Source organism: Centropristis striata, chromosome 18 (genome assembly GCF_030273125.1).
Source record: "Centropristis striata isolate RG_2023a ecotype Rhode Island chromosome 18, C.striata_1.0, whole genome shotgun sequence".
Taxonomy (NCBI): Eukaryota; Metazoa; Chordata; class Actinopteri; order Perciformes; family Serranidae; genus Centropristis; species Centropristis striata.
Genome location: NC_081534.1, coordinates 19,621,207 through 19,648,048, shown reverse-complemented (window position 1 = coordinate 19,648,048; position 26,842 = coordinate 19,621,207). Strand labels below are relative to the sequence as shown.

Genomic DNA, 26,842 nt, shown 5'->3' with positions numbered 1-26,842 from the left:
ACTGTGCCAGACATCTGAAGGATCCCGCTTTTCTTGGGCCTTCTAATATGAGGTGGTATATTTGCAAGGCTCTGCCCTGGTCTACCATCAACCCCTTGGCTAAAGGTATTTATCAGAGTTCTGACAGAATGATGATTGGGTGGTCTGGGTGCAAATGAACCAGAAGATTGATTTTTTCCGAAGAAGCCTTTTTGTGCACCTGCTGTTCCACTTACCGAATGCCGTCTTAGTCCACCTCTATACAAGCTATAATGAGGTCCTACAACTTCTTTCTTTCCTCTGATTTCAGCCATCTTTTTCATTCTTTGATCCAAGTCCCTCTGGTGTTTTTGTAACTCCATTATTATGTTGTTATCACACATGGTGGATGAGGAGGGTTCACATTTAGCTGCAGTGACAGCAGTCATAGGTCGTTTGACTATAGGCAGCAGATTCTGCATGTAATTTGCATACATGAAAAGAAAAGGTTGACTTGGATCTGGTGGGGAAGAGTTTGACCTCTTCCTTTCTGGCCTATCACTTTCATCCTCCTCATATTCTTCATTGTCATCATCGTCTTCCTCCTCCTCCTCATCTTCATCATCTTCATTGTAGCCTACCTGTTTGGATACATTAATGGGCAGAGTATCTAATGTACCACGGATGTTGATTCCAGATCCAGCACTTCCAGATCCAGCACTTCCACGGTGGCGGTGTCTCTCGGACCCTGTCAGACTTTCATTTTCTCCACCAATACCACTGTCCTCACTGTGCAGTGCCGAATCCTCAGGGTGAGACTTCCTAATGGCAGCCCCCTCTACCCGTGCCAGCACTTGAGTCAACCTCTGTTCCGCTGCCTGCTTGGTCTGCAGCTTCTCCACCAGCAACTTAGAAAGGGCAGAAAAATACTCCACTGCCTCCTCGAGAGTGGTGTCACCTAGTGCCTGGACCGACCCCCCCACAAGCCTCATTTTCTCTGTTGAATGCTGGAGCAGTTGCTGTAACAGATCTGGAGGTGGATGAGGGGGGCTGACTGTGTCAGTCCTAGATTTAGCTGGAATAACAGCCGGGCCCATCATCCCAGAAGGCAAGGCCATGTAGTCCCCATGCTCCTTCAACATGAGCTCCCCCTCCTCAGCCATTTCCTCAAGAGCCTGGTTGATCTCCTCGAAGCGCAACACTAAAGCAGACATTGTGGGCTGTAGGGACAGCTGTGTCTGGGCAGCCTGGTCCAACAGGCCCAAAAGGGTCTCATATTTGGAGATGTTTGGGTTGAGAAAAGCATAGGCTGCCTGGTGAGCCCGCACCATATGTGGAGGGAAGTCCACCTTTGCCTGGACAATTGAGGATTTTCTCTGCTTTTCATTAAACCGTCTCTTGCATTTATTTTTCTTTCTTTTCTCCGTCTTTTTAATCAAATCTGTTTGTACAACCTCATTGACTATTTCTTGGGGCTTTGCATTCACCTCTATTTCTTTAATGTCCTCAGAGTTTTGGGCACCCATTGTGTCAGAGGCCAACAGAGACTGTGCAGTCTCTTCCATAGGATGTTCTTCAGTGGGTAGAGGAACTTCATTTTCTTTCTCATCTGCCTTGGAAAATGTGTCCTTCTCCTCACCAGGTCTAGAATCAACGCTGTCTTGAGGTGCTTCAGCCAACAGAGCCTTTTGTAGTACAGGGCCTTCTGGCTTTGAAAATAACTTTCCTTTAGATGGAGAGCAGCCCATTTTTGCATCCAAATGTCATCCAAGAAAATCTTGAAATCTGAACAAAAATTAGTCAGGAGAAAAAGTGAAAGCCAAACCGTATATCCATAGGTAAGGGTGCATGTAGTTGGTTAGACAAGGTCTTCTAGAACAATGTCCTTTTGTTGGCAGTTCAGTCCAGCCTCACATGCTAGTTTGCATATATTTCCTCCATTATTAAATGCCTTCTCCTTCATTTGCAGTCAAAAAGTGAAGGAAAGACACCAGCAACCTGTTGAGTGAACTGACTACCGACCAAGTCTTGCAATGGAAGGAGCTGAGAGGATAAGACGGATTGGAGGGGTTTCTTCCCTCTCTCTCCTTCAACAGATGGTCAAATTAAGTGCATCAACACACACACACACACACACACACACACACAGGCATTTACATGTAAGACTTTAAGCTCATCAGGTTAATCAGAGCCAAGCTAGTCAGGTGGTGCTTTTAGCCACATCTTCTCTGCTGTTGTTAGTTTACATGCAACCATGGGTTCACTTTAGAGACAACTTATTTACAGACTGATTACCAGAAATTGCCTGCTTACCTTGATGTAATGTTCTAAGTTTTTCTGAGAAAGTAACGATAGAAACTACTGTCAGAATGGGGACTTTCTCTGACAGTGCACCTTCAAGCCCCACTTGAAACGTATCAAGTTTCATTGTCGTATACGTTCTTGTCATGAGAATGTGGCACTCTTACTCTCTCTCACGCCTTAATCTCTAAACAGGAAATCATTTTGAACAGATATAATCATCACTCTTGGCATAGTAAAAATGCCCTGTCAAAATGACTTACCACATGAGTACCTCATCAACATAAACAAGTTTTCTCACCTGGAATTTATCCTGCGTCTTAAAATAGCTGCACCACCACACTGAACAATAGGCTGGCATGTTAACATCCTGTCAGGCTTAACCAAAAATAAACATGTCCCTCATCTAAAAATAGTTGGTTCAATGGTGTTTCATGCTTTCAGGTTGAAGAAAGTCCTCTTTACAAATATATGTTATTTTTTATGAAATGCTTGTTTTATGGAGAACAAAATGCTGTACAATGGTTCAACCAGACTGACAACTGAATAGGCAGAAAGAGACAAATCTTTCTCTGAGCAAAATTAAACCAACAAACCCAGAGAGGCTGTGATTTAGATTGGTTTTACAGGTAAGAGGTGATGTTAAAACCCCCTGCTAATGTGTTGTAGAATAACCACAAAGAAATAATAAATGCAATAATGTATTGCCAAGTAATGTAGTTCTTCAGCAGGATTTACTCGAATGGTTGTCAAGCAATGCACAGACAGAACAACATAGAGATGAAATGGGAAACATGCTTCAGGATCAGGGTGATTATTAGGGTGATAATTGTTGAAGTAGCCTGTTAGCACTCCTCTTTGCTGGTTCGGATGTGATTGACTCTGGACAGGTAAATTTTAACAGCATAGTGATAGAAGCAAGGACATTCCAACATCGTCTGTCCCTGTAGTTTATCCGCTTGCAGGGATGATTCATTTATGCCCCATCGCTGACATGATTTCTCTGTCTCTAGGCAGCATCAGAGAGTTTTTGTAGTGGTATTTTTGCGAATTGTTTGTGAATGTATCAGTGCCAGCTGCTTTACGAATCCATGGCAACCTGAAGCTCAAGAAGTTCACCCCCAAAGACTCTATATACCAGACCTGGGCATGGGCGGACCGCGTGCCACATCCGGCCGGTTGGCTGTCCTTGTCCAGCCCATGTGAGGTTACCCAGACATTAGAAATCAATACAACTGCAGTGCTTTTATTTTGAAGGCGGTTTATGTATATCTGCCTGCATGCATACCCACCTGTAAAGAAATGCGTTCCACAAAATACACCGAGTTACCTAGGTACCTTCTCAAAAACACCTTTTGCGTTTTGCATAAAGTTAATAAATTACTGGTTTACTGCATAACATACATGCTCTATATTGTTTTTGTGGTTTGAATGTATGTTTAGCATTCCTGGCTGAATGACGGTGGAGTCTTTAACTGATAGTTCACAAGATTTATTTAAAATCGTATCCATGAAAATAACAATAAAAAAAACAATAACAAAACATTAGCATTAGCACTTGAGCAAACAAGCACTTTTACTATAGTTAAGACAACAAATATAGCCACTAATATACATGACAGAAGAAAATAAACTTTAACAAACATTGTGTGCTTGTCAGTCAGCCACCATAGAAGCCTTTTTGATACTTTATATCAACTTTATATGAATGATGCACTAGCTATTATTTACCATTCGTTTTTCATTATACCATTCCACCTGTTGTTTCCTGTCACTACCTTTCAAAATAAAAGCACCCGTTTCACACTGGACGGCACTTTTTCCAAAATAAAGCATCACAATATTGTAAAACACCTAGAAAATTTACAAACTTGAAAAACAAGCTGTTTAATGCAAAAACACCAATAGAAACCTTGCTAAAGGTAATTGTGTTTATAATAAATGGAAAAGTGATATAGTGCTTGGAGTATTTACTACTTTTTACTGCTATATTATTTACTCCACATTAAAAGTCTTATCATAACATGTATTCTTATCAGTAGCAGCTCAAAACCAGATAATTTTATTTTATATTTTATAAAGAGATTAAATTAATAATGAGCAGATTTAGTCCAGAGTTTTGGTCCAGCCCCTGCCACCTCCGTGGTATTGGTCATGTGGCCCCTTGCGAAAATTAATTGCCCACCCCTGCTCTATACCAAACATTAGGTGGAAGGAGAGAAAAAAGAAAAGTTCCGACCATGATGATGTTTCATTATAACCACATATGTAGCTTCCATTGGCAAATGTTACACCTGCTCCCCCCAAGCTGTTGTCACTTCCTATAAATGCGAAATAATCTTTATTGCAGTGTAGAATAACCACGCTACACTATAACACATGTGATATTGCTGGAAGCAATGCTGCAAGCTAGCTAAGGTACATCCTTAGCGTGTTAGACTAGTTTGTGGCCATTTTGGATGAAGACAAAAGGCTGTGGGTTGGCAGTAGCAAAAGGTATTTCTCCAACACAATGACAAATGTGTGCACATTTGTGATGCACACTAATTCCAATAACAAGATGGTATTAACAGGCCTAGAGTATTCCTAAAACTTAACAATAGAGATTAGGTTATTCTAAGATTAGCACACACGCTAAGTGGTAGTCATGTCCCTGACATGACACACCACTAAACCTGTACTGTCAGTTTGTGGTGTTTGTTGGCAGTGATTTTATTTTCACAGATAGATAGATGAGTGTGCAACTATGTGAATGTCATACAAATCTTTGCTAAAACAAGCAGCCTCATTGACTCTCTCCTGAATTAAAAGAGTTCATAGAAAAATACACAACAGCTTGTGCCCAGGTATCTGTCTCAAAGTGTATCTGTAATCTTGCCACCCACGCCCAGGTGTATGGCAGTAACAGGAACTGGGCAAGCTGTTGGCCAACAGAGCAGAAGGAGCTTAAACTGCTGGGGGCCTGTCTTCTGCTTAATGTGCTGTTTGTTATTTAGAAGACTTTACTTGAGTTTGAAATTCAATATAATGTTTTTTTTAGGATACTACATTATATTTTTCTATTCCATCTAAATTCAGAGGGGAAGTATTTTACTTCTAAAACTTGTGAATGATGATCTGTAGTGTTAAAGTGATTTGAGTGGTTGCTAAGACTAGAAAAGCACTTTACAAGTGGAGTCAATTTACCATGTAGCACAAAAAAAAAAAGGAAATAGCCTCTGTATTGTTTTACCTGCTGCAGAATAAAAGAGAGAGTTCACCCTTAAATCAGAGGCACATCTCTTATCTGTAGTGCTATCAACCTAGATTGTTTTGGTATGAGTTGCCAAGTGTTGGAGATTTCGAGCACAGGGAAGTCTGCCTTCTCTCCAAAATAATGGAACCATATGGCACTTGGTTTGTAGTGCTCAAAGGACCAAAACAAAACAACAACAAACTGCTCTGCCTCTTTCAGGAAACCCTTATCAGGTTACTTTAGATAATCCTCAGACCTTATTGTGAGCAGTTTCATAGGAACTATTTTCTTTCTAGTGAAGCACCAATATGAAATATACAACATAACCAACCACATAATCCAGGTATTGTCACTGACACACATCTTATATTCATACACAGATGTGTAAAAAACGTATTTGATTTTAAATCAGATATGTTATCTGCTATAGGTTTCAGCACTCTGTACCATATTCAGCATATTCTGACAACAGAAACAGAACAACATAGCTACAATAGCTGCATTGTGATTTTGACTGTTGGCAGACTCAGTTGAATAGAACAGAATGTATGGCTCCCTATCACACAAGGAACAAGGAAGTATTCAAACATTTCTGATAAGTCGGAAAAACACACATCACTGTTTCTGAAAAGATAAGAACAATTTGTTCTGAATTAAAGTATTCGTTTACAGCTATAATCTAATTGAAAATTCTGTGTTTTCTGATCAGTAGGACAAGCCATCAGTTGTGGTTGAGCATGGCCAGTGTGTCTGTGGGTTGGCAGGCAGAGCGACTTTAATACCTTTGAGTTGGATCAGCAGTGAGTGACTGACAGTTGTGTAACAGTTCCAAGTGGCTATGCTGTGTTATTCTCAGCTGTTTACCTTGCAGCTTTTTCTCTCAGCCCTACAAAACTCTGAGGCTGACCACCTGCTGAGGACAGAGATCACATCGGGGACATTGGATTTGTTGTTGTGTCGAGGCATCTTTTTTCTGACCAATTTGCAGTTGTTCCACCATAAAAATACATCCAAGCAACACATTCATTTCATATGCACCTTCAGAATGAATGTGCTAAATTTCTTAATTTCAATCTTAAACTCACTAAGGTCTAAGGGATGTGGAGCTGTTATTAATCAGGAGTTAGTTTCAAAACATCACTACTGGGTTATTGATTATGATCATTTGATAAGCAAATATTTAAAAGAGGCCTTCTTCAAACATGAGTCTGATTATTTGATCACACCAACACGTTGTATGCAACTTTTTAGCTATGATCTAATTACCACTTTTTAATCACATTATTGTGTGTTTGATTGATTGACAGATGAGACATCCTTTCACATCTTCAAATCTGTACTTCTGATATGTAGCAGAAATGCATAAAAATCCAAACTATATGAATGATTAAAAAACCTTAGGGGCTCCAAAATACGTAAACAAAAGATATAAGAAAGTGATTACACTCAACTTGAGTTATCATTCACAAACAGTATTTATACAATAAATATGAGAATGTATCTTGCAGGTGAATTCACCTTGTTGCACCACCCTTCAAAAATCTAAAAGATTAGCGAGTCTCAATTCTGAAAGTTTTTACTGAGTTCTTGACTCCTAAACTCTAACCGTAATCTTTGATACACACAAAACCACTCAATCAAGTTCTTTATAAATGAAATATTTATTAAACTGCTTCATAGACACAACCAATATCTGTATACACATGAATAAATGCAATAATAAATGATTGTAATGAACAAAGTGATGAACTATTGAAAAGTGAATGATTATTTAGGCATACAATTAAACTTTTGGAAACAGCACACCATGAAGTGAATACACCTTATTTACCAATAAAGTTGAATGAATAAACAGTTTAACAGCTGAGAGTTTGGGAAGCACAAGTGAACATGTAAAGCACAGTTCAGATGAGCTCTGCTCTATGTGGCGGCCCTACTTGACCCAATCTGACTCACAGGAGACAGATGGATGTTAACTTCCTTTCACTCCCACTTGGCTGGAGTGATGCAGCAGATCGAGTTAAATTCAGGTGTTTTTTTTTTTCTTTCTTTCAAAGTTGGCTGGTTGCCAGTCCTCAGCACATTTTTCGTGGCTTGTTGAGTCAGTCACTTTCCGTATGCAGCCAGTTGGATATTGAACTTATTGTTTGCTACACATATTTGAAAGGTTGGCTTCTTCAGTTGCTGTGAGGTACCAAACACTTGATATCACCCAGTGAAATGTTTAAAAGTATAAAATACACAGGATGCCAATCACGTGAGAGCCCTTGTTATACAGAGTCCTGCTACTGGTTTCACATAATTCCACGAGTCTAGTGGATAATCTGTGCAATATGTTTTATGAGAAACACAGCATGTAAACAGAGCTGCTGTTTACTTACAAAGAAACTTGTTGGGCCCCTTTAATTCTTTGAATGCATGCATATTTTACTCCAACTAGACTGTCTGGATTGCATATCATTGTCTCACCATCACATGCTGTTTTAACACACTTTTTTGGTCTGAAAAATCTCTTAGGCTTTTATCATGTGATGAGGCCCATCCATAAAGAGTGCACAGTTTTACCTAAACACACACATAAATTCACATCCCCTTGCCATAAAGAAGGCAATGTTAAATAGCAACATATTCAGCTTAGTTACAGTAGACATACTGTTTTTACTTAAGTAAAAGTACTTATACCACACTGCAGAATTACTCCACTATAAGTAAAAGTCCTCTATAAAAAACTTAGTCCCTCAAAATGTAGTGGAGTAGAAGTATAAAGTTACTTAAAATGGAAATACTCAGGTAAAGTACAAGTCCCTCAAAATTGTACTTAAGTACAGTACTTGAGTAAACATACTTAGTTACATTTCACCACTGAATATAGTTGTATACAATACAAATGAGTGTTTTTTGCCATGACTGGTGTAAAAAGTAACATTGGCTATCCACCCTGGGTGCAAAAAGCATTGTTAGCTACGGACACCTAGGAGCTAATATCATCCGCCAAGAAAATGGGCATGATAAAATATCAGTGGAATACCTATCAAACTCATCTGGAACCCGTTTTAGAAGGATATACTCCTACGTCTTCTTTTCAGCTGTCTTTCAGACCTAGGATAGGCCTTCATCTTGTCAAAGGACTTTGGCTTTATGACCTGTTCTGAATCAGTAGGACTGACAACGCTCGGTGTCTCTAAATTGGTCAGTATAGTTGATGTACTTGATGTTGAACACATGCTATTCTTTTGGAAGTGTGTACTCAGACCAGGGATATCTATGTCTATCTCTGACTCTGAGTCAAGATTTGGTCTGGATTTGACTTGCCATTTTCTTAGCATCGTCTCCAGTGTATCTGTCTTTGACCCATGAAGTGCTTCGTAGCACTTGGGTAAAAAGTGGCAGAATATTATGCCATAGCTGGACATGAGAATGGCTGTGGCTTGCACAGAAATGCCTTCTTCACCTTTGAGGATATAGACTGGGATAAAACACACCCATACAAACAAGTACATCAGCATGCTAAAGAGTATGTAACCTGTTTCACTGAACTCCTGTGGTACCTTCCTGCCTTTGACAGCCAAGATGAAGCCAACCAAAGCTAACAGAGCTATGTAGCCCAGCATAATGCCAAAACCTATGTATGTGACACCTTCACTACACTGGATTATTTTCCTCATGCTTTGTGGGGATGGAGGAGTTTTATCAATGTGAGGAGAATCAAAGATCAGCCATAAAATACAGATGATCCCCTGGAGGGAAGTTAGGACAATAACAGTTACAGGCGGGTTGTAAAGTTTGTGTAGTCGCCTGTTTGTCAGCTGACCAAAGGGTAGGAAAGCCACAAAGGTACGATAGGCTTTGACTAGAATGCAGGACACACACAGGGTAAAGCCCATAGCATACATTACCTGGCGAGCCCGGCAGAGATGTACACTGGGCTTGCCCATAAAGCATACCACACTTGCAAAGCTCACTGACAGACCAACCATCATCACACAGGACAGTCTCACCTCAGCTCTTTTCATTGGTGGGGAATCTTTGTACACCATAAAGATAATGAAGACAACCAACAAAATCAAGACACCAAAAGCTGCAGCAGCCACCATGGCAATGGGATGAGGATCGCTCCACAGCAGGTACAACTCCGATCTTGGCTTGCACTGAGTCCATCCCTTGAGAGACCAAGTTCCGTTTGGACACTTTTTGCAGTTATTAAGATCTGTTAGAGAAGATGGCAATGTATAGGCAAAAAATAACACCATTCAGTTTTTTTTAAAGGTCTGCAGCAAGCCAGCAAACCTGAAATCAAAAGTTCACAGAAAAATAAATAACATATACTTTAAAATACCCCTGTCATTTTACTTTGAAAAGAGACGTACAGGTGTGTCTAAATAAATTAGAATATCATAGAACAGTTTATTTATGTCAGTAAATCAAAAAGTGGAAATAACAAATTATATAGATCCATTACACCCAGAATGAAACATTCCATGTTTTAATTCATTTCATTTCTTCCTTCAAATTATAATGATTATGGATTACATTTAATGAAGACCTAAAATCCAGTGTCTCAAAAAATTTGAATATTACAAAAGACCAATTTTAAAAAGTATGTTTATTATGGAAATGTTGGCCTCTAAAAAGTATGTCCATCTATATGCCCTCAGTACATGGTTGGGGCTATTTGGCTTGAAGTAGTGGAAATGGACTTTCCATCATATTCTAATTTATTGAGATGCACCTGTCATTTGGAGAGTATTATTCAAATGTTTCCCAACCCCATGGACACAGCTGAAATGTCCCTCAAGTTGGTTTATATTTTGAAGTTGAACATAACATAATTTGAACATAATATCAGTATGTAAATCAGACATACCCCAGTCATCTGTATAGGTCCCCTCCTCACATAAGGTGCAGTTGTAACAGCAGGAAACGTTCAAGATCTTCTTTACTGAGCCAGGGGTGCATCGCTCTGAGCATCTAGACTGAGGGGTCTGAGAGAGAAGACAAGAAAATAAGAGCAACAATAACTATCTGTTGTACCCTGTACATGTTTAAGATAGCCTTTGTTCAAGTACACTTGGACTATGTAAGAAGCAAAAAACATACTGGGTTTGAAAGAAAAGATGAAAATATATTATTCTTTCATTATCCTTAACCACTTATCCAAACTTGGGTTGCAAGGGGCTGGAGCTGGTCCCAGCTGACATTGGGTGAGAAGCTGGGTACCATTCAGGGCTGACACATAGGGGCAGAAAACCATTTAAGCTCTCATTCACACCTATGGGGAATTTAGAGTCACCAGTTAAACCTAAGCTGCATGTTTTTGGACTGTGGGAGGAAGATAGAGGATCCAGAGAGAACCCACGCTGACACAGGGAGAACATGCATACAATGTTATTATTTTTCTACTATTCCTACTACTCTAAAATACACGGCCGCCCATAAAGTTGGAATAATTTTTTTTTTTTTTACCTCTTTCCATGAAATGATTGTGACAATGTGATTTATTAATTCATTAATTTTTTTGGGCATTTATTATGCTCTATTGAAAGTGATAGAAAGAAAGGGGGAGACATGCAGCAAAGGGACCTCAGGCCGGATTCAAACCCGGGTCCACCACAGCAAGGACTCAGCCTTAAGGGTACGCGCTATATATAGTATACATATAGTGTACATCTTCTCAAAACTTTATTAATCAATCTCATCCAAACATATTACAATGAAACCACAATTAACAGAGGATTGTGTCTGAGTACAAAATTATTCCAATAGCTGCTTTTTTTTTTTTCAAGAACTTTTTTAAGAACTAAATCAGTAATATCAGTAAATACTAGCAGTAAATGTAATAAAGTTTTTGTTTGTTTCTTGTTTCGATGAAGAAAGCTTGTTTTTCAAATGAGAGGCACGCTAAACAGCAGCCTGTAGTGTGTTTATTCCTGCAACCACCCTCAGCCCTTTTCCCATTTAATGTTGCCTAAATCATTTGCCTAATATTTACAGATCTTTAGACGCAGCTAAATGGTAAATGGACCTGCACTTATATAGCGCTTTCCTAGTCGCTTTGTGACCACTCAAAGCACCGTAACGCTACAGACTGCACTGTTGGCAGAGGCTACCCTAAACGGTCCCACCTGCCACCATTGGGAATTTATTGAACATTGGGAGCAGGTTCAGTATCTTGCTCAAGGATACTTCGACATGTAGGCTGCGACGGTCATGGATCGGACCACCAACCCTTCGGTTGAGGGCCAACCAACTCTACCAACTGAGCCACAGCCGCTAATGTTGTTAGCATTCAATTGTTAGAGCTTTTCTGTGTCCAGTTGATATTCTATCAATGTCTCAGTCGTTGAAACTAACAAGAAAGGATTGTTCTTTGATGAAATGACAAACTACATCTCCATGTTCCTCCTGGTAAGGATATTTGTTGTCCGCAGATAAATTGGTATAAGCGACATCTAACAATCTACGTCATTGTCAATGTGTTGTCCCATCACATCTAACAGCAAAACCATTCATGCATTCTGCTGCATCCCCACACCTTACACATCTTTGTAGTTCACATGCAAATAATAATACAAATGGAATAACACACCATTTCAGCAAATAAAATCTGTGAGTAAACTGTTGTCTTACCTTGTTACTGGCTGTTGAAAACCAGATGACATTTTCCATATCTTTTAGTTTTATTTGTTCCTCGAGGACATGGTACTTCCCAATTATTTTAAATCTTCTGGTGTTTCCGTTCTTTTCCCACATGTTTAGTTCATAAAAATTTGACATATCACCATTTTTGTCAAAAAAGAAAATATTGTTGTCATACTCAAACTTAACCTTCTTCATTTCTTTAAGAAGCTGCAATGCAAAGGGTAGATTGTCAATTGAAATGGTCATTTTGCAATGATTGATCACTTTAGCACAACATTTCCCAAACTATTATAATTGAGAATTCAAATGGGTAGATACATATTTTACAGATTAAATTTTACGGAAGCTACACTTTTGAATATAAATCAGTTTCTATCCAAAGATAATATTAATTCTCACCTTCCATGGTTGGAAGTTAATTTCTCCCATGCAGGAGGAACTGTTGCACTTTAGAAGCGTTTTGAGAGCATTTGCTATGGCCCACACAGTTACTCTATCAAGGTAGGTATGACTTGTATCCAGGGCCTCAACAAGATAGTCATCGTTTTGCTCTTGGGGATCCTGGAGATTGCATGCATTGTCAGATTTCACTTTCAGGAGCTCAGGCGGGGGACAATAGGATGGAGGCTTGTTTGAGAAGCATTCTGGGGTGCAGTTGAATCTCAGGTTCTTGTATTTTTCTATGAAATAGTTGTATCCTTCTGGGGGTGCTGTCAGATTCTTGAGATATTTATGAAATGATTCACTCTTGCCTGAAGCAAATCTAAAGCCCAAGATGTCCCCAACCCCATTGATACCATCCATTAGGGAAACGACCCTGTTAGAGGACCAGGAATCAAAGGCCACCCAGGTCCTTGTTGTGTTGGTCCTCAGCATTTCCTGAAAGAGGACCCTCACCAGCTCTGCCTTTAGTATTAGTAGTACCACCTTGGCATTGGAGGAGCGGATCCGCTGGGCGACTTTCTCAATGTATTGCCTGTTGTTTGAAAGGTCCAGATAATGAGGTATTACCTGCTGATAGTCCAAGCACACACTATTTGCCTCAGCATCCTCGAGGAAGCTTTGGAAAGCTGCTTTGCCGTATTCGTCGTCCCCATAAACTACACCGACCCAGTTCCAGCCAAAGTAATGCATCATTTTAGCCACTGCTTTGCTCTGATGCTTATCACTGGGAATAGTACGCAGAAAAACTGGGTAGCGCATCTTATCACTCAGTTCTGCTGTAGATGATTTGCAGCTAATCTGAGAATGAGAAGAAAATAACCCACAAAAAATTAAAGACACAAAAAATAAACTTAAAATACAAATCTATAATAACTACAGGACTTCTGAGGTGCTGCATGGGCCCAGCTGTTGTGCAGTAAAATCTTTGGAGTTTGCTTCCATTATTTGAGCTAATCTACAACATACATGTCTTGGAGATGTTCTGAATGCATGACTTCAATTATAAATGATCTCACCCCATATAAGAAGCCAAACATATTTCGCAATTAGAATTTCTTCAACGATTGCATCTTAAGGCCTCCATGACAACTACATAATTTAATGTCCACAATTTATAGCAGCATGAAACACCCACAGAAACTCTGTTAGATAAATTAACGAAATACTAAATACTAAATGTATTTGTTGATGAGACAGTATTTGTTACTTACTAGAGGGATCATGTTCAAATTCAACATTTTGGCCACAGCGATGGTCACCTCCGAGTATTTAGCTCCAATAATAATCTTGACTCTGGGTCTGAAGTTGGTGAGGTCGCATTGCAGTGTCAAAGAGTGGTTGATTGTTAGCATCTCCCCCAGATTCTGCAATGCCTTGCTTGCACTGGCACATGTGTCACACAACAAATATCCAAGTTGTACTCCTGGGAGGAAGCCAGCTGCATTTATCTGCTCAATTTCATGGATTAGAGCTAAAGATTCCAAGAATGATCGCAGGTCAAAACTGAAAATGGACATTGTTGAAAAAGATTAAATTCTCTGCTTTTTTTTGCCACAAGTACAACATAAGCTGTTCATGTTTAATAAATGTAAATATTTAAAGACATTTCAAGCTTTGCTTCACATCATCATTGTTACAGTCTTTCAGTGAAATACATATTAATAAAATCTGAAAATAAAAATGTGTTCTCATAGACAAAAATAAACAATGAATTAGGTCAAAAAGTGAAATGTCTGGAGCCTGTTATATCTCAAAAATGATAAAAAAATTTAAAAAAATTAAAAAAAACCTATGAAAACTATAGTGCCCTACAAAGCCTAACTGCAGTAACTACATTGTTGGTCAAAATTAAGTTTTTGACAAAAAATAACTCCTTGATGTCTGTTTTATCTTGTGACAAAGTTTTAGATGTCAATTTTGCTTTATTTCAGAGAAATAATGATATAAAAACCACAAAATCCAATTCAAAACCAAAGCCGACCGCAGTAACTTTACTTACCACGGTCTGCTTTGGATATATATACTCATTAAATCTATAAGTAAAAATAATAGAAAATATAACTTTATTTGGAAGGAAAATTATTATCTTGATAGTAATAAAGTAAAAAAAAGTCAGATAAAACTATCGACTAAAATATAACATTTCTTTATAATATTTAGTCTAAAATATGCACATTTTTGAATAGAGTTGTTAAACAATTTTAAATACACTTCTAACAAAATCAATTATTAATTAATGAATTATTAAAAAACTTTTTAAAAAAAACTTTAAAGCAGTTTTTCTCACTTTTACCTTTTGCAGTTAGGCTTTGTTAGGGCCGCATACATTGGTTAGTCATGCATATGCACACTTAGATTTCCCCCCTTGAGCTTCTTTTCTCAATTTTTAATTTAAATAAATAAAGTATTACTGAATAGAACTAAGAAATATTTTGTTATTATTTAGAGGATATACTTCCTGTCACAGATATGAATTTGATCTAATGCAGCAAATATATGTCAGTCCTTATACTCACCCTGTGCATTGGAACCTTTCAGGTTTAATCCGTTCATGGAGACCCTTCACTTTATGATGACATGGCAACATTATACCGATCAATATGTCGCCAGGTGCATAGGCCCCGCATATAGACATATCTAAGTCACAGCCATCCACACCAACCGGGATGCTTGGCATTATTATCAGAGCCAAGAAGACGATGCACAGCAGACGACACATCTGCATCTTGAGTGGCACGAGTGAAAAAGCGCTTCTGGGAAAGTGAGAACACTTTACTGTCACAAGGGATTTGGGAGGTGCCACACATAGTTCCTGAAAGAAACCTGTTTTATGGAGAAACTAAAAGAATGTCTCATCAGCACCTTGTACAGAAGACTGGGTCTTGTATTGTAGTCAGACCAGAATTAGCTATGCAAAAATCAGGCAGGACAGGATGACATGCCAGAACACCAAGCTTGCTAAAAGCAGCATTCCTCACACTCCTGTGGAACAATGCACCTTTTTTTTCAAATGGCTTTTTGTCATAGTTAAATGTTTAGTCTGGACTTTCCATCCACCCACCTAGTCTGGCAATGTTTTTAAATTGTTATCCATGATTTATACTATATCAATAAAATATAAATACAATAAAATATCAATACAAATCCTAAAAAACATTCCTCATTAACTGGTTGGATGGAAGACAACAACAGTATATGATCTGATGGAAAGCTTACAACTGTAGCTGACAACTGTGCCAGCACAATGTTACGGGTGTGTGTTTTTTTTCAAGAGTCACTCATGCAGAGCGGCTTTAACATAAACACAAATGTCAGGCTTCTGAAAAGTATGTTAATTTCCATACACTCAATTCTTGGTTGGGCCCCTTTTGCATGAATTACTGCATTAACACGGCGTGGCATGGAGGTGATCAGCCTACAGCACCATGTTGCTTTTATAGAAGCCTGGATGGGTTGCAGGTGGGTAAAAATAATACATAATTAATTAGGAAAATATGAATCCCTTTCTCTAAAATGTGAACATTTTTGTTGCTGTGTCGCTGGCGCGTGTCACAAGACAGACACTATGAGCATTTAGGCATGAAGAAAAAGCAGCATAACTTTGTTGAGTATTTCAGAAAAACACAGAGATATGCAGCAGGACTCCTCCTCCACAGGTAAAGCAGTTATCAGTGCATTTGCTCATACGCAGTCATTCAGATATAACATTTAAATTTCCAAAATTTAAACGAGTGTACACTGCCATACAAAGCCTAACTGCAGTAACTATGCAAAGGGTAAAATTAAGAAAAACTGCTTTAAAGTTTTATAACGTTTTTTTAACTGGCCAAGCCAAATGGATTATATGTAGGTAAGTGATATGACACTTATTTCTACATGAATTGATGATGTCATTTTTATGCTAAAAAAAACATGATGATTTATTTGACCTTTGACCCCAAAAATGTAGTTACCGCACTCTGGTTTTGCATCGCTGTAAAAGGATCTAATAGTAATGCACAAACATAGTGCAAAACATTACGTTAAACAAGTGTTTAACAACTCTATTCAAAGATTTGTGTATTTGATACTTAATATTATGAAGTAATGTTACATTTTAGAGTTAATATAATTTTATCTCACTTTTTTTTTTTTTACCTAAATCTATCTATCTAGATAATAATTTCCCTATCAAATAAACTCATAATTTCTATTATTCTTGTCTTTACTATTCAACACAATTAAGAAATACAAGGCCACACTGTATCACAGTAAAAGTTTAGCTTTACTTTTGAGTTGGATTTTGTAGTTACTGCAATTTTTACATTATTATTTCTTATTTCTAAAGCAAAATTGAAATCTTAAACTTTGTATGTCTAAAACAGAAGTATATGAGTTCATTTTTAGTTATAACTCAAATTCAACCAAAAAATGTAGTTTCTGCAGTTAGGCTTTGTAGGGCAGTATATAAAAGCTTAGAACATTATTATGGAAGTAAATGAAGATCATTCCCATGCTCAATTATGGCTCAGCAATTTCTGATTTGATACTGTACCTTTTGGTAGACAGATGCTGCTAAATTTAGCCATTTTTGATTTAAAAAAAATGTCTAAATAAAAGTTCAATGCTTCAGTCTGAATTATTTTAAGAGCTAAATGTGTTAATGGTCACTTTAGATGATTTACAATAAATTAACTTTGAAATGAGCAGTAGGGACCTTTGTGATAAACCTTGAAAACTGCTGCCCTCACCTGGCAATTTGCAGGCAAACATGTTGCACATGCAGGAGAGCTCACAAAGCTCCAGTGATCAGTTAAAGATCTGTGCTAAGATGGGTGCCAGCTGATCAGCACAGACTTTCAGACAGGTTGGTGACCTGCCAGCTGGGCCTGGTGCCTTTCCGATCTTCTGTCACAGACAAAGCTGACACACATCTTGAGTACAGGTGGAGTTCAACCTCTGCTGCTGAGCAGTGAAACCCATGCAGAAGTGCCAAAAACTGCAATTCCTGGACTGGCCAGTTGAGTCTGGCTGCAGAAGGGATCAAATCAGATTGACACCTGTGTAAAAATGCAAAACTTTGCAGAATAATTAAACATGTTTACAGCCTGTTACAAAATGGTTTTGATCCCATTAGCTAATTCCCCCTTCCATGACAACTCTGAGGGGGGTGATTTTTTTTTTTTTTCACTCACTCGTTTTAATGAACTCATTCCAGTCACTGAAAACCTGAGCTGTTGGTTGTCAGAGAATTTTACATGCCAACATGGGACAAATAATATCAGTTGCTACAGAAGCCTATTACAGGTACATCTAAAAAAAAACTAGAATATCATGAAAAAGTTCAATATTTTTCATCAATTATTTCAGAAAGTGAAACTCATACATTATATAGATTCATTACACATAGAGTGAAATATTTCAAGCCTGTATTTCTTGTAATTTTGATGATTATGGCTTACAGATAATAAAAAGCCAAAACTCAGTGTCTCAGAAAATTAGAATATTACATAAGATCAATAAAAAAAATTTTAAACACAAATGTCATGCTTCTGAAAAGTATGTTCATTTCTATACACTCAATATTTTGTTGGGCTCCTTTTGCATGAATTACTGCATTAATATGGCATGGAGGTGATCAGCCTACAGCACCATGTTGCTTTTATAGCAGCCTTCAGGTCATCTGGTGTCTCTCACCTCCCTCTTGACGACAGCCCATAGACTCCTATGGGTTTCAGGTCAGCCGAGTAGGTTTGCCAGTCCAGCCCAGTAACAACATGGTCATTGAAGCAGCTTTTGGTACCTTTGCCAGTGTGGGCAGGTGCCAAGTCCTGCTGGAAAATGAAATCAGTGTCTCCAAAGAGCTTGTGGAAGCATGAAGAGCTCTAAAATGTCCTGCTAGATGGCTGCTATGTTGACTGTGGACTTCTGAAAACACAGTGGACCAACACCAGCAGAGGACATGGGCCCAAATCACCACTGACTGTGGACTCCAATATTGAACTTCTTTGCAATATTCTAATTCTCTGAGACACTGAGTTTTGTGTTTTCATTATCACTAAGCCAGAATCATCAAAATTACAAGAAAAACAGGCTTGAAATATTTTGCTCTATATGTAATGAATCTATATAATGAATGAGTTTCACTTTCTGAAATAATTGACAAAAAATATTGAACTTTTTCACGATATTCTAATTTTTGGAGATGTACCTGTACAGACAATTGGACATTTTATCTCGTAATAGTGAGATCAAGATTTTGTAATTTGTAGAATTGGAAGTGGAATTTCCTTTTATGTTGGTGAAAGACAAGTGTCGTCCCCACTCATAACCTGGTTGCTCCTACTGACGAGCCCCGGCAACCTGCCGCAGCACTGTCGTAATGAACCTGATTTTCCCGACATTACTGATGATGCTATGAGCAAAATTACAAGGCACTCATTGACAGTATTTAGTCACAGCCATCCAACTACGTTGAGTGAGTAGCATGATTGCAACAGTTTTGCTTTCTGATGACGTGAAAAGTGAAGCTGCATTAGATGGGATTGGACAGATAACTGCACTTAGCTTAATTGCACTGACTGAGAATTTTGTTAGCACACATTGCAGTGCTATATAGAATGCTAATGATAAATGTATTGACTTGCATGAAGCTTCAATAGATAAGAAAAACAGTTCACAACAAAGGAACTTATATGATTTGCTCACTGCCACTCTGTTGATTTTTTCTCTTCGGAGTCAACTATAAACAAAATAATTTGCTCATACTGATGGATAATGGGCCTTATGCCTTTATTTATGTTAGTTAGTGTGGCCTTGGTTGCATCAATGTGAAATTTGAACCGATGCATTTCATGTAATTCAAAAGCAAAATGGTTTGGAGTGGCACATAATATGATCTGTTCACTGCAAGTGTGTCGGTTTTCTTTCTTTGTTGTCTGCTATGAAGAAAATAATTTCTTCTTAAAAGTGGGAAATATGCCACGTGCCTTTCTTTTTTGTTAGTAACTATTTGCTTGGTTGCAACTATTTGAAAGTTGGAACAAAGCATTTCATGTAATACCAGTGTAGTAGTGCTGTACATATATTCTTACCCAGAGCTACATGTCGAGATGTAGAATGTACTGACCAGTAATTACTACACTATGGATATTGTGTAACGAGAACATACACTGGTTACACACCTGACCTGTTATATATGTTATCTTTATGTCCCAGTGTTTATTGAAATTAAATTATTCAACTGTTTATACTTGGAACATCATGAGAACACCATGATAATAATATAACATAACAGTAAAAGGTGCATTTTCATGTTATATCATTATCAGAACAAGGATTTTTATCATCTTTGTCATTATACTGCTTTTATCGTGATCAAAAACGAAAGTGACAAGATAAAATGGAAGTTACTGCCTTTTACAACGGCAGAATGCAAAAACTGCCAAATAAGGGTCAAAGGTAAAATCAGAGGTCAGGGTTAATGTGTACAAAGAATAATCTAATATAAATCTATAAAATGTACCCAATGATCTGCCTGGAACTATTTTAGCTGGACAAGAAGAAAACTTTAAAATCATTTTTCACAGTTCTGCACTGTTCTGGATGTTACGTCCTTTTGGCTTTGTAGGGCAGAATAGGTCCTTCACTTGTTGTAGGTCTGTGTATATAATAAAACTGTTGTTGATAGCTGTAAAAACGTATTGCATTATCTGTTTCCCTTCTTTCCCTAAATTTCAAATTTTGTACTCAATACAGATTAGAGAACAGCAAAGCAAACATGTATTTTGTCATACCATGACACAAATACTTTACAAATCATTTGCCCTACCAAGTTTGGAATTACGCATATGATTCACTTTGCTGAGTAAAAACCACAACAGGTCTTTTTTAACTTCAGTCACAATGCAGATTTGAAAAGCAAACATATCCAGTTATTAGTAAATATGAATTATGATCAATTGAAGGGTCAGTTTACCCAAATTACGGAGCAACATATTCATTCATTCATTATCCTTAACCGTTTATCTCATGGGTCTCAAACTCGCGGCCCGCAGGCAAATTGCGGCCCTCGTGACGATATCTTTTGGCCTCCACCTTGATATGAAAGTTAAGTTGTGAGTTTATATGAATGACACTTTACCGTGTTGTGTGTGGAAGGTCCCTTTAATTACTTTTTTGGTAATTTTGTGTCTTTTTTGGGTAATTTTGTGTCTTTTTTTAAATCATTTTGTGTCTTTTTTGTAATTTTGTGTCTTTTTTAAATATTTTTTTGTCTTTTTTAGTAATTTTGTGTATTTTTTTGGTCATTTTGTGTCTTTTTTGTGTCTTCTTTTGGTCAAAGTAATTTAGTGTTTTTTCAGTCATTTTTTGTCATTTTGTGTATCTTTTGGTCATTTTGTGTCTTTTTGGGTCATTTTGTGTCTTTTTAAAATAATTTTGTGTCTTTTTTGGTCATTTTGTGAATTTTTTTTAGTAATTTTGTGTCTTTTTGAAGTAATTTAGTGTTTTTTCAGTCATTTTGTGTCTTTTTTTTGTAATTTTGTGTCTCTTTTGGTCATTTTGTGTCTCTTTTTTTAGTAATTTTGTGTCTTTTTTTTGGTAATTTTGATACTGCCTCCAGCGGCCCCTAGGTAATTTGAGTTTGAGACCCCTGGTTTTTCTGCACTCGGGTGCAGATAACAGTGAAGTCCTCTATCCTTGCTGGCACATATAAGAGATTATGCATGGCCTTCAAAACCTTCTCCAGCTGCTACATGGAGAAACCCTTTGCAGGCTTTCTGTACGATGTGAAGGCCACAGCTCACACATTGTGGATGATTGTTGTTGTACAGTGTCAATATATATTGATGACATTATATTGCAGTTGTGTTGTTTTAATCCATTATAAAAGAACACATTTTGTTTTTCTAGAAAAAAACATTTTTGAAAATGTCACAAGTATGTGACATTGCACATGTAATGTAATGCAGCAGTTATTCTACAATTCTACAATGTCATTTATCAGACGCTTTGATCCAAATCGACGTACAAATGAGAGTAATACAACACAAGCAAGGATGAAGTCAAGAAACATAGCAAGAGTAAGTGCCGTGGGTTAAATTCGAGTCCATTAGGACACAAAATTACTACTACTTACTGTAGGTAGGTGATAAGACCAAGTAGAATTAGTGTGTTCAATGGCATTCATGGAGCAAAAAAAAACAAAAACCCAATACGATTACATAGATGACTATTTATTATCCAAAGAGTTTTCAAGTCACCTGGTTGTTCTCAAATGATCTATAAGACCACTTTCTTAATCATTAGCTATAATAAAACCCAAATAAATTACAATCAACAGTAACACAGTTCATGTAGACTGTCATCAGTGTTCGTCTACTCTGATATGATAATAGTGGCTTAAATAGCAGTAGTAATAGCAGTAGTATTAGTAGGTAACACTTTAGAATGAGGTTAGACAAATAAGCTGCTTATTGATGCCTGAATTAGAATAAAATATGGCTGTTTATTCCCTGGTTTTCACTGTTGGCTACCCTGCAAACTGCCTCAGTGCAATCGACCTCCAGCTCCCAGTTAATTCAATCAGTGGGCTAACAGTGTGATAAAGTCCATCTTTAGATAAGATTCATTCAATTCTTCCCTGACTGTTAGTATTTATTTGTGCAGCCCTATAATGAAGTGTTACCGATTTATAGTCATACAGGCCCTTCTAACACACACACACACACACACACACACACACACACACACACACACACATTCTTGTACTTCTATCTTTGTGAGGGCCCTCATTGGAATAGTGAATTCCCTTGCAAGGTTATTAGTTTTAGTTTCAATTGGGTTTTGAATTTTTTTTTCAAATTCAGTTAGTTTTAATTCGTTTTTTGAGTGAGTTTGTTAGTTTTAGTTTAGTTTTTATTAGTTTTAGTTTTTTTGTAATGGGGTATTTGTTGGGTGGGAGATTAAAATAGGTCACGGTAAACTTTGCCTTTATTTCCTTTTTTTATCCATCTTCAAAAAGATGACAAAGACGAAAACAAAAGACATTTTCACTATAATTTTAGTTAGTTTCGTAACCTCACAATACAGTTTCAGTTAGTTATCTTTTTATTAACTCTCATTTTTATTTTTATTTCAGTTAATGAAAATGATTTTTCAATTCTAGTTTTTGTTATTTCGTTTCATTTTCGTTAACTAAAATAACCTTGTTCCCCAGACCAAATGCCCAACCCTAACACATGGTTACCTTTACATAAACCTAATGTAACCTGAACCCTTAAAATCTGAACTCTCAAAAAAGCCTTGAAGTGAGAACCGGCTGAAATGTCCTCACTTTGCAAAAATGTCCTCACTCTGTTGGTTAAAAACGTGTTCCTGTCCTCACAATGTTGGAAGTACAAGAACACACGCGCACACACAGACACACAGACACACAAGTCATGCTAAAATAGTACATCTTTCATAGTGGAGCATGCATCATGTCAGACCACCCTGTGCCTGTCCCGCTGGGTCACAGGCAGGCCGGGTGGTTTGAGGGAAGAGGGGATGGGCAGCTCATGCAGGCTGTCCGGGAAGGTCGCAGGACTCAAATGCTTCATTATAGTCTGCATAGCAATGAGGACCAGCGGCGCCGGGCTTCTCTCTGTCAGGTACTTGTACGTCTCCTCGCCCAGCATCTTGCTCCACGGCTCCGGCTCTCTACTCAGAGTCCCTTTCATCTTGAAGTGAACCTTTGGCATGAACATGAGCAGGTTGTCCAGACACTGCCTCCTCCCCCCGCCGTTCACGTCCTTGGAGTCCCTGAGTTTCTCCAGAATGACATCCAGCGGCGTTAAGCCATTGTGGTCCGGGGCGTGCGGGGACGCTCCGTTCCCCAGCAGCATGATGACCACCTCGGGCCGCAGCAGCTCGCAGGCCAGATGTAAAGGGGTTCTGCCGTCCTCCATGTGAAAACAACCAGTTCGCTCCGTGTAGGAAGGCGCGTTAGAAAGCCGGTGGGTTTCCTGTAAGATGAGGCCGAGGATGTAGCGCCTGTCGTAGCGGACAGCCATGGCCAGGTGCGGGGCAGAGGAGGGGCAGCAGCAGAAGCGCTCCCCGGGCTTAGCGAGCGCTTCTCCGTTGAACCGGCCGAGCAGGTACTGGGCGTACGCCTGGTGGTCGTGTACTACTGCATACAGCAAAGCCTCCGACGGGGTATAAATCCTCTGGCTGGCGTCCTCCTCCTGATAAAACGTCTCCATCGTCCGAATGTCCTCCAGCATCCAGACCGGCTTCAGGTCCCGCACAGCCCGGTAGAAGAGCAGCGAGAAGGACTTGCGATACTTCTCGATGCTCTGAGCCGCCGAGCTGACGCTTAAAGAGGCCATGGCGACCCGAGTAAAACAATGTCCTTAACGGGTCAGACCGCGTCCTTCATAGCTCATTACTTCGCCAGCTGTGGAGTTACAAGAACAGAACACACACATTATGCTAACACAAAGCTATGGTACACTAACGTTGAGCTAGAGCTCTGTCTTAAAAGTCATTTTCCAGTGACAGACTCACATTCCTGTACGCTCTGAACAGCTGCGGGATTCCTCTCTGCAGTACTGAGCTAGTGCGCATGCGCACAATATTAGAACGTCAAAGAGTCTTGGAAACTTTATTGACAACTGCATAACAATACCGTCTCCCTGTTAAAATAATCGCCTAGCTCATTTTTTCAAGTTTTGCAGGAAACACAAAAAACTTCACCAAAAGTGAAACATATGACATTTATTGATCATTTCACTCAAAAAGGATGTAACAAAGGATGGCTATTGCCATAGTAATAACACTGTGTGTGAATTGTGTAAATTATGTAAGTTAAGAGAAATAAATGACTTAGGCAATTTTTTGAACATGCCTTTGTGACTTAAGCAAGATATGGTAACTCTTTATTTTGAAGGTGTCTACATAAGAGTCACACAAGCCTGTCAGAAACATGACATGAAAAGTATCATGAGCATTAATGTTACTTCAAAGTGTCATTAATGTTCATGACACATCCCATGTCATGTTTGTGACACACTTATGTCACTTTTATGTAGACACCTCAGGCGATTATCTTAATAGTGTGACGATATTATTTATTAGCTTTCGGAGCATTAACCTTCTATGGTACACATTATGATGCCAGTTAGGAAAAAAAATGTTTGGAGTGCTTTTTGTCTTAAATAGACTAAACAAGCATAATCTGAAAAAAATTAATAAATTCTGAAGTTTTTGGGAGTTGTTGTCTGTAGGCAACATTGTACCATAACAGTGCACAAGTGAAAAAGAAAGTTTTTAAATTAATTTTAACATCATTACTTTAATAAACATGTGTAAAAGATTTAGTAGCTTCAACAGGGTACAATACATACCACACATAACAATTTAAAAACATTACAAAAGGAACTTTTTTAACCGGGTTCTTGACTGAATGTTGCTTGTAGGCATTGAACCAACGACCCATTGAAATGATTGTCTTGAACAGTCTAAGTGTATGAAACTATCAAAAATGAAGGTTTACTCACCTATCAGTAGGAATATATTTTTTTCCAGACGGAAAAGAGCCACGAAATGTTTTGAGTGATTTTTTGTGGCGCAGAATGGCAAAGTTGTTTCCTTTGGAAAAGTCTGCAAAAAAGGGTTTCAATGTGGCCTCCTGGAGGTCATGTGACAAATGAAAGCATTGAAGGTTCCCTATACTCTTTTACTCTTCTCTCTCATTGAAACATTTATTTGTGCACCTGGATGTATGGTTGTACATTAGTGTAACAAGGCTAATATATAATATAAAATTGTACAGAAATATTGCAAATAAGATAGTTATTTAGTTTTCATTTCTTGTATTATAATTTCCCAAAATCTGTATATATAGTTCTTACCTGACATGTTATCCTCTTTAGGCTGCTTGTGCTTGTGTTTCATTAAGCTCCTGTAATCCACGTCATTTTTGTGTGTCCGTTTACTGTATATATATTGGATCCTCGCGCGTACCTCTGCCCGTTTGTAACTGTTGATGGCAGAGGTAAGCTGCGTTTCTTTCCTGTGTATGTCCGTTAATTGACCGTTATGCTTAAATGTTGTTTTAAATGTCAAAATCTGTAATATACTTTTGTACATTTGCTTAGGAGCTGAATGAGGGAAGGACTAACTGGAGATTGTTTATTTTAATTGTATCTGTCAGGCTGTGAGAATAAACGGAGATTGCCTCCAAAAGGAAAACTGGTCTGAGCGTCAACTTTACACAACGCAGAGTAGCCTCCACCGGTTACATTAGTACTCGATAATGTTTTGAGAATAGTTTTCAAAATATTATCTGAAAGGGACCTTCACTCACTCAAACACTGTGAAGTTACTAGGTTAGGACTTGACTAATTATTTTTGTTTAAAGAATGAACTCACATAGGTATTAACATTAGACCAGCGTTCAAAAAACCTTTTTATCTGAATATAAGAACTTTCATTGTGCAGTATTTGTATCGTAACAGAGAACTTTGAAAAAGTTAAGAAAAACAAAAAACTAAAGTTGTACTTAAATTGATTCACTTAAATATGATGATTTAAATACATGCTGCAGTTTTCAAAGACCACTGCCCTTATCTGTGTTATCCCCAGATGAAAAAGAAAATATAAAAAAAGAAAAAAAATCAAGAGACTGACAATTATCTGCTAATATCAGATGAAAAATCATCTAAATCACTTCTGTCAGGAACCTTTCAGAAACTACTTTGACCACCTTGTTTTTAAAGTTAAATGAGATCAGTGATCTTTCTTAGCTCAAAGAACAGCAAACAATCCCTTATCAGAAAATGAAAATTAAGCACCTGTGAAATACTATGTAGGTAGTTGTTTAGGGAAGTGCTGTGTGATTGTCAGTATGGGGAGTCATCCGTCCAGTCATTTGATGTTTGATTTATGTGTCTGCAGAATAGAAAATGTGGAAATTGAATTGTGTTTTCACTACAATAGAGCCAGAAATGTGCAATGTTATCAATGACATTCCAAAGACAGTCTGTTTGAACAGGAACAACAACAATTTGACTGGCACAAACGACTGCTAGGATAAGGCGCCCTCTTGTGGCAGAATAAATAGCAAAACATTTTGATGCAGCATAATCACTTTTAACTATGAAGCACAATCAGGGATGACACATACATTATGCCATGATTTTCTTTATGTAAATAGCACTATATTCACTTTCCATCACTCCAATATGCTGGGCAAGGCAATTGAGAGGTAAGAAGCAGGTAATCCACGGTCAGATAGCTGATGGA

The 26,842-nt window shown here is 38.1% G+C and overlaps 2 protein-coding genes across 2 annotated transcripts; both read right to left on the bottom strand.

Annotated features, from left to right (window-relative positions):
• Positions 1-8,547: 8,547 nt before the first annotated feature.
• On the bottom strand, positions 8,548-17,387 carry LOC131991541 (G-protein coupled receptor family C group 6 member A). The gene is made up of 7 exons (XM_059356995.1): positions 17,308-17,387; positions 15,094-15,330; positions 13,789-14,080; positions 12,533-13,375; positions 12,122-12,340; positions 10,359-10,476; positions 8,548-9,701 (listed from the first exon to the last, which is right to left on the bottom strand). Exons 2-7 carry the CDS (start codon positions 15,300-15,302, stop codon positions 8,548-8,550), a joined length of 2,835 nt encoding a protein of 944 aa, XP_059212978.1. The 5' UTR covers positions 15,303-15,330; positions 17,308-17,387.
• Positions 17,388-21,776: 4,389 nt separating this feature from the next.
• zgc:112001 (uncharacterized protein LOC550384 homolog) lies at positions 21,777-24,151 on the bottom strand. Its single transcript, XM_059356374.1, has 2 exons — positions 24,104-24,151; positions 21,777-23,993 (listed from the first exon to the last, which is right to left on the bottom strand). The coding sequence occupies exon 2, from the start codon at positions 23,923-23,925 to the stop codon at positions 23,041-23,043; it is 885 nt and encodes a 294-aa protein (XP_059212357.1). The 5' UTR covers positions 23,926-23,993; positions 24,104-24,151; the 3' UTR covers positions 21,777-23,040.
• Positions 24,152-26,842: the final 2,691 nt, after the last annotated feature.

Bases quoted from the DNA above. Each gene is read 5' to 3' on its own strand.
- LOC131991541 (XM_059356995.1), bottom strand. From the start codon at position 15,302: ATGCAGATGTGTCGTCTGCTGTGCATCGTCTTCTTGGCTCTGATAATA. The intron at 13,376-13,788 runs GTAAGTAACAAA...TCTCATTCTCAG, and splicing joins ATTTGAACATGATCCCTCTA to ATTAGCTGCAAATCATCTAC. The intron at 9,702-10,358 runs GTATGTCTGATT...CTTCTCTAACAG, and splicing joins GACCTATACAGATGACTGGG to ATCTTAATAACTGCAAAAAG.
- zgc:112001 (XM_059356374.1), bottom strand. From the start codon at position 23,925: ATGGCCTCTTTAAGCGTCAGCTCGGCGGCTCAGAGCATCGAGAAGTAT.